Source organism: Etheostoma cragini, chromosome 23 (genome assembly GCF_013103735.1).
Source record: "Etheostoma cragini isolate CJK2018 chromosome 23, CSU_Ecrag_1.0, whole genome shotgun sequence".
Lineage (NCBI taxonomy): Eukaryota > Metazoa > Chordata > Actinopteri > Perciformes > Percidae > Etheostoma > Etheostoma cragini.
Window position 1 is genome coordinate 11068475 of NC_048429.1, and position 8041 is coordinate 11076515.

General features: G+C 40.6%; 1 protein-coding gene across 4 annotated transcripts; it reads left to right on the forward strand.

Annotated features, from left to right (window-relative positions):
- The first annotated feature begins 1774 nt into the window (after nt 1-1774).
- gpr85 (G protein-coupled receptor 85) lies at nt 1775-6435 on the forward strand. Of its 4 annotated transcripts, none has more exons than XM_034863902.1 (2): nt 1775-2004; nt 3385-6435. In XM_034863902.1, the coding sequence occupies exon 2, from the start codon at nt 3552-3554 to the stop codon at nt 4683-4685; it is 1134 nt and encodes a 377-aa protein (XP_034719793.1). In that variant the 5' UTR covers nt 1775-2004; nt 3385-3551; the 3' UTR covers nt 4686-6435. The 4 variants fall into 4 exon arrangements, with proteins under 4 accessions (XP_034719793.1, XP_034719792.1, XP_034719795.1 ...); XM_034863901.1 differs by having other exon boundaries at nt 1845-2004; nt 3401-6435; XM_034863904.1 differs by lacking the exon at nt 1775-2004 and adding an exon at nt 2066-2340.
- Nucleotides 6436-8041: the final 1606 nt, after the last annotated feature.

Here is an 8041-nt window from a genome sequence, read left to right on the forward strand (position 1 = left end):
GGTCTATCTGTAAAGTGTCTTGAGATAACTCTTGTTATGAATTGATACTATAAATAAAATTGAATTGAATTGAAAATTATGGGGTTGTAAAGAAGAAACAAAACAAAGTCATGCTACACAAATGTGTATCCGTTTTTTTCTGACTTTTTATTCTAATCTTAGCTTTTTGTGTGAAATATTGGATAATTTGACTTCTTTACGCCTCACATAATTATTAACATGGGAATATCTGAGAGGTTTAGAGAGTTCTCTTTGGAAGAACTGCTTACAATACATAGACATCTAAAACATGACAGTATTGCTTTTTGTGAGGGGTTGCAAGCCAAAACAATGGGAACACAGTTTTAATCATCTTTTACAATGTATTGTAGTTTATTATTTATGTTGTTTATGTAAAATCAGAATCTGCAAAAGAGTATTAAATGGAAAGACTCAAGCAAAGCATAACTGTAGGTACAGGACTTGAGTAAATGTGCTTAGTTACTTTCACCATTAGAGCTAATGTAATAAGCTTTATACTTTTCAAACCAATTGTAAAAAAATAAATTAAAACAATCCCACTTGTATAGAAGACAAACATAACTGTAATACCTTGTCTAGCTGATGATCTAAAGTAATTACTTAACCCTGGGGTGATATATCAAAAGGTCTGTGCCAACATGAACAATGGCTAATAAGAGAATATTGGGACATGGAAAAAATCATTAAGGCCTTCACTTTAATTTACCTTTGTCTGGATGCAGTAACAGAGTTTCTTTTGGAGTAAAATTAATCATTCAGTCTCTATCCTCTGCAAATAGTCCAGTGTCAACCTAAATGTGACAGTGTCTGCATTTATCATCAATGAGCAGTCTGTGATATTTGGTAAAATGTCATTAAAAAAGGAGCTATCCGCACATTTTGACCCTCAGTAGAATCCCTTTTTTAAACATAAAAAAATAGATATGTGTACATTGTCTCCAAGTTGTAACATAGTTGTGACACGTTTACATGTATGATCATACAACTTGTGTTTTATAGGCCAGGTAGATATAAAGCAATGTTTCAGAGTGTGTGCGTTGTGTGTACATGTGGCTGATTGAATCATTGTTCACTTGTTACACTGCTCATGACATCACGCCTCTCCATACGTGGCTGAGGAATCAAAGCCTATGAATCTATCGTGTTGCCAAGGCAGAATGAACAACAGTGCACATAAAGAGGGCTTTCAATTATGCATGTACAGTACAGGGGAAGTCATTTTGCCTTGAGGTAAAATAGACTGCATGATTTAACCCTACACTTTTTACATGATGGTGAACATTTCTGTAGAGTTAAACATGCATGAGCACAATGGAAGGTATAGCCTAATATAGCAGATAAGGACAGCAAGCAAAAGATCCAATGGGGAATAAAACACTGCTATAAAAGAGATATATGATCAGCCTGGACTGAACCACGTTTAGCTTTTGTATAATTTAAGCATTATAGGCTATTGCTTTATACATGTAATTGAAATCAAGCAGAAACAGTTAGGAGAATAATAAAGTTGTCTTTTTTATCTGGAATAAGTGTAAAAATGTCAGTAAAATGGTAATCCGTATCACACGCTGGGGGAAATAATGCTGTAACGCGTTACCGGTCAGCAGCGGCCTCGTTGAGTAGATGTTACTTGTGTGTGTGTGTGTGTGTGTGTGTGTGTGTGTGTGTGTGTGTGAGAGAGAGTGTGCGTGCGCGTGTGTGTGTGTGTGAGAGAGAGAGAGAGAGAGAGAGAGAGAGAGAGAGAGAGAGAGGAGGGGGGGCGGGAGGGGGAGAGCTGCTGCTGCAACAAGAGACAAGACGCGTCTTGGATCACAAATAGGGATGCAGGGCGCATGCGCACCGGGCTCCGTTAACTGTAGGATATTCACCGTGGAGGAAAAAGGAAGACGGACAACAAATCAGGCTTTTTTTAAAACAGCATAAAAACCCGACTGTTCAATGTAAATAACCTCCAGGAGGAAAACGAAATAGGGTTGTCAACAGGTAGGATTTTGATTGATTTTGTGATCGTCTCTCTCTCTGTCTTTCTCTCTCTCTCACTCGCTCTCTCCCTCTCTCTCTCTTATTTTTTTATTTATTTTATTTTTTTGGCCTTGTCCTGTGTGGTGGCTGCGATTTTGGGCAATTCATAGCAGGAACTTGGAAATGATTCTAGTCTAATGGACGTAGGCTACGGATCCGCTACACTTTTATGCTTTATCCAGCCGATTGGAATGCAAGGACGATGGTTTTTACCTGCTGTGTTTTTTTGCTGAAATCCGTCGGGTTCAAACGCGCGTAGAAACCCTCGACTGACAATCGGAGGACGCATTTAAACGCGTAAGTAGACACAAACGCCAAAATCAATGAAATCAGATGTTACCACAGGCTATGTGTCATTTTCCAAACGATAAAACACAGTGTATCGAGTAGAAACCCCCATCACATTAGGCTATTACCAGCAGGCTTGTATTATCACTTCCAACCATCCCTTTTCAGTCCATCCCGACTGATAATCACACCCGCGCATTTACAAGCCAAATGCTGTCGAAATTCGGATTTAGTGTCAATATAACATAGATTCTCTTAACTGTTTGCAATTAGTAGCCTAATATAAAGGATGATCAGGGAAATCGACCAGCTCAATAAACGCTCTGAAGAGAACGCTGCTTATTAACGTGAGACCCGTAATCCAGTTAACCTTTAATCAGACAAAAACAAGAAAGCTTTATTATGTATGCACCCTCCGTCGCTTTTCCACAATGCACGAGGACAGGGCGAGTTTATTCGAGGCATCCACCGCTTTAGAGAGCCATCCTCTGTGCTGCAGGGTGTAGGGTGTGATCAAGAAGACCTTATTTTGCAATGCATTTCTCTTAATGTTCCAACATTTCCCAAAAGAAAATCTATCCAAACCGAGCCTTTTTTTTGGTTCTTACCGAGAGGTAAAAATGCGTCGTTTCTTAATGAAAGCTAGGCTGTTTGTTCAGGGAATTCCAAAGCCACTAGAAAGAATTGTAATGCTTAAACTGATTAATACTTTAGTCTAACCAAGCTCCATCACTGTCTGTCTGCTTGCCTGCCTGCCTGTCTGTCTTCATGTCTGCTTGCCTGTCTGCCTGTCTGTCTTTCTTCCTGCCTGTCTGTCTTTCTGTCCGTCTGTCTGCCTGCCAGCCTGTTTGTCTGTCTGTCTGCCTGTATCTAGACAAAGTATTCAAGCTGAGGCAGAGCTCTGCACTGTGCCACTCTAAATGTTAAAATGTTAAATAAACATATGGCAGGCAGAGAAAAATTATTGCTTATCACATTCTAGTGAAAGTGCTGTTGAAAACAATGCAGCTGTTGTATGGGACTGACTGCTGATGGGTGGATAATATTTTTCAGGGATTTCTTATTTTAGGTGTGATGAGACAAAGGAACAAAGGATGCCTTAGAGGAGAGGTTGCCTATATGCCTGGAAACCTCTTCAAAGCACACCGCCAAATGGATCTAACGCCTCCCCCTGCCACCTCTAGATCATGATACTTGGCTGAAGCTATTCCGCTATCTTTATGATCCCTCCTCCATCTATGGCGAACTATAGCCATGCAGGGGACCACACCATCTTGCAAAATGTCTCTCCTCTCGCCACGTTCCTCAAACTGACCTCTCTGGGTTTCATCATTGGAGTCGGTGTGGTTGGAAACCTCCTGATCTCCATCCTGCTGGTCAAAGACAAGAGCCTGCACCGGGCGCCCTACTATTTTCTGTTGGACCTGTGCGCCTCTGACATCCTGCGCTCCGCCATCTGCTTCCCCTTTGTCTTCACCTCGGTCAAGAATGGATCTGCCTGGACCTATGGCACGCTGACCTGCAAAGTGATCGCCTTCCTGGGTGTGCTGTCCTGTTTCCACACGGCGTTTATGCTGTTCTGTGTTAGCGTCACTCGCTACCTAGCAATCGCACACCACCGTTTCTACACCAAGAGGCTGACCTTCTGGACTTGTCTAGCTGTCATCTGCATGGTGTGGACGTTATCAGTGGCTATGGCGTTCCCGCCGGTGTTAGACGTAGGGACGTACTCTTTTATCCGGGAGGAGGACCAGTGCACGTTCCAGCATCGTTCCTTCAGGGCAAATGATTCGCTGGGCTTCATGCTCCTGCTGGCGCTCATTCTCCTGGCCACACAGCTGGTTTACCTCAAGCTCATCTTCTTTGTCCACGACCGTCGAAAGATGAAGCCAGTCCAGTTCGTGCCTGCTGTCAGCCAGAACTGGACCTTCCACGGGCCAGGCGCCAGCGGGCAGGCGGCGGCCAACTGGCTGGCCGGATTCGGTCGAGGCCCCACCCCGCCTACCTTGCTGGGCATTCGGCAGAACAGCAACGCAGCGGGCCGCAGGCGTCTACTGGTGTTGGATGAGTTCAAAACAGAGAAGAGGATAAGTAGGATGTTCTACATCATGACGTTTTTCTTCCTGGCACTGTGGGGGCCCTATCTGGTCGCCTGCTACTGGCGGGTGTTTGCAAGGGGCCCTGTAGTCCCTGGGGGCTACCTGACGGCAGCCGTGTGGATGAGCTTTGCCCAGGCTGGGGTAAATCCTTTCATCTGCATCTTCTCCAACAGAGAGCTCCGGCGCTGCTTCAGCACCACACTCCTCTACTGCAGAAAATCCAGGTTACCAAGGGAACCCTACTGCGTTATATGAAGGTTTCGCTGTGGTTTTTCTTTTTCTCGTCTATGTCTCTATTTCCCTGATTGATCTTGATCTGGGCTTGTTCCCATTGTACAGCGCACTCTCTCTTCTATCTCTCTTCTCTTCATCCTCCAGTTTTTCCTCCTGTTCCTCCTTCTCCTAACCCTTGTTTTTAGAGGTAGAAGGTGGACTGCCAATCACAAAGGTTTTGCCGGGGTGATTGACTATGAAGTGGATCAAACATGGAGGCTGAAGGGAATGGGAGTTCGCAGGAGGTCTGGATCCCCTCCTGTGTTTATGTTCTAGTAAACAGACATGTGGAAGGCCATGCCAATGCAGAAAAGCAAAAAGTTGAAGAAGAACAAAAAAATGAAAAAAGAATTGACAAAACACTAAAAACAAACCCTCTTGCTTTGGATTTTTTTGAAGATGCGTTATTCCGTGAGGTGTGAAATACATAAACATGAAAAGAAAAAGAAACAAGAACAAAAAACAAAGAAATGATACCTCTCAAGCAATCACTGGAAATGTTTTACATTTTAAGAGTTGCACTAAAAAGAAGATGTAAAGATGCTTTTTTTTTTGGTCAACAGTTGCCAATTGAATTGCAAGGACAACTTTTTTTGTTCTTTTTATTCCAAACTTAACAATGAATGCTTTAATTTGCAACAGACGACACAATCGCTGTAAGTAAAGCAAAACTGTTGGAATACACCATCACAAGAGGATAAAATGGTTTTAATGTAAGTGATATCTTTTTTCATTTACCGGGCGGGGGCTTAACGCTTGGGATTTACAATGTGTGGTTTTGAAGTTGCAACTACAAACTAGAAATTATTTCTTGTAGTTTTATGATCCATATGTCCCTAGTGTACGGCATTGTTATTTTCTTATCACCTTTTACAAAAAAAAAAGAGGAAAAAAGATGAAATGGTGTTTGGGTTTTGAAAAAAAAAGTTGCTTTTAAGAACAAACTTGTGCTTAAAAAAGACATTGAAAAAGTAGTTAAATGTTTCATCATATCCATGTACCTAAACACTATCATATTGTTACCGTATTGCTGATGCCACTCCGGGTGTTCTTGCCTTAATGGTTATGATATTGTCATGTTTCTTGGTTGTTGGGTTATTTTTTATTTCTTTCATTCCCTCCTAAAAAGTTGTTCTTTAGATGCAAGGGGATTTTTTTTTTTTTCACATCAATGTGAAGTGCATGTCCATTTTTTAAAAAGCTGGTCCACTCCCATGAGCATCACAGGCCATACACTGAGCAGCCCGTTTTTATCCTGCAATGGTTTGCTACTCCCCACAGAGTGCTGAGAGCACAGGGAGTGTGTGTGCACGCGCGTGTGTGTGTGTGTGTGTGTGTCAGTGGGTGCATGTGTGTGCGTTTCAAAGCGTGCGTGCTGCTGTGTGGATCAGACAACAGTCACTTCAAGACCAGAGCCTTAGTATGAAATCTTGCACAATTTGTAAAAAATGTAAAAGACAAAAAAACAGACATTTAAGGCACACCGTCTTGTTTCTACTTTCCCTACATTTGCTCTCTACTGATTGTTTTCAATGACTTACTTTTTTCTCTTGTGGCCATTTTAATATTTATTATGTATTCTTTTTTTGTATATTATAGATAGATTGTGTGTAGGTATGTGAGTCTTTTATTTTGAAGTCCCGAATGTGAGTACAGTTTCAGTTAGGATTGCATTTGCTGAAAGTTAACTGTGTAATCTGTTGCTTTTTGAAAATAAAAAGTTTCCATTTTACAACATTTGTTTTTATCCCTGTCATTGGGTGGAGATACTTCTGTATGGCCAACAACAGCTGGAAAACATCTGCACTACCCCTCACAATTGGTGCAGTCATTGTAGTGTTTTTAAATGGTGCTTGGTCAAGTGAGGGATTCGCCAACATCCACCTGCAGATCAAAGATTTACATTTTCCTCTCTAAAACAATTTGTAAGGCTTTATTAATACTCAAAGTGGTTAAATCTTTACATTGTGATTGCTAAATATTTTAATGGCACTACTGAAATGTTATAATGTCCACATTTTGTATTTAAATAACTTAGTATTTCTACATGACTTTCTATGTGCCACTTGTGTCTCTTTATATGAGAAGGTGATAAAATGTTTAAATGCGTCTCCTCCGGAACACAATCTGTTGTGCCATGTGAGTCCTTGGGACAGCCTGTCAAAACAGAAGATATGCCGAATCTTGTAATTGAATGAGAAGCTTGTTTGACATTTAATGGAAATAATCTCCATTAATATAACCCTGGGCACACGTGCCCTTGCATTGTTTAATTCCGTGTTAAAGGGGAATACCACTGAATTTCAGATGGAATTTATGTGGGTCCAATATGGAATACTGGCAAACCACTCTGGATTAATGAATACCCTTGCACTGGGCCCTGCAGCCATAAATGACACAGTGCTTTGTCCCATTCCCTCATTTTAAGGTCACACTGATGTGCAGCTGCACGGAAAATAAATTTAAAAAGATGGAAATGAGAACTGTGGAAATTTGAACAAATACAAAACTAATTTCGAAGAAATTTGCCACTTTATATACCGCATAATGCCTTGTAATGAGGTAACGTTACTAAATTATAAGGATTTCGTTTCTTTATTCCGCATACTTTCCTTCAGGGATAAAGAAAGAACTTTTTTTGTTAAAATAAATAGTGGAATGTTAAAAAGGAAATCTATTAGAGCCCCTGTTGTTGAAAAACATTAGATTTTAAAACCGTGGCTAATAGCGCCCATAAGTGCAAGGCGTATTTATTCTTAAATTGAGTGGTATTTCCCTGTAATAGACTGTGATTACAGTATGTTGACAACGTCTGAAAGCTAATATGTGCATCTGCAAGAATATAGTGTAAACTGAATAATACAATATTTTTAAATGCCAATTTTGTATGATTCAGACATACTTGTAGCTTTTTGCTTTTTAACCAAAATGTGTTCCACTGTCCTATTTCCCCCCAAAATATGATGCTGAAATGTGCTGTAAACACCCAAGGTAATTGCATGCAGGTTCCACTGATGAGAAATATCTATTAGGGATCCATTTTTATCAAAATGTTGGCAATTACCCTTTTATTCTGGACAACGGTAATTTCAGTTTGGATCCAAAAGGGCGAAGTCTTTTGTTATGGGAGGATTTATTGAAATTTAAAGGAATGTTACAGTAATATATCCGGAAATGCTCTGGTCTGGTTTTATATGATGTCTTTTTCTGATGATTCTTCTTATTGACTGAGACAGTTAATGATGAAAACAAAAATGACATGCTGTGAGGTTTAATCCTTAATTGGGGCTGTGCTATTTGAGACTCAGAGAAGGAATTCATATATTACTTATCTATGT

Coding starts and splice junctions, on each gene's coding strand:
- gpr85 (XM_034863902.1), top strand. CDS start 3,552: ATGATCCCTCCTCCATCTATGGCGAACTATAGCCATGCAGGGGACCAC.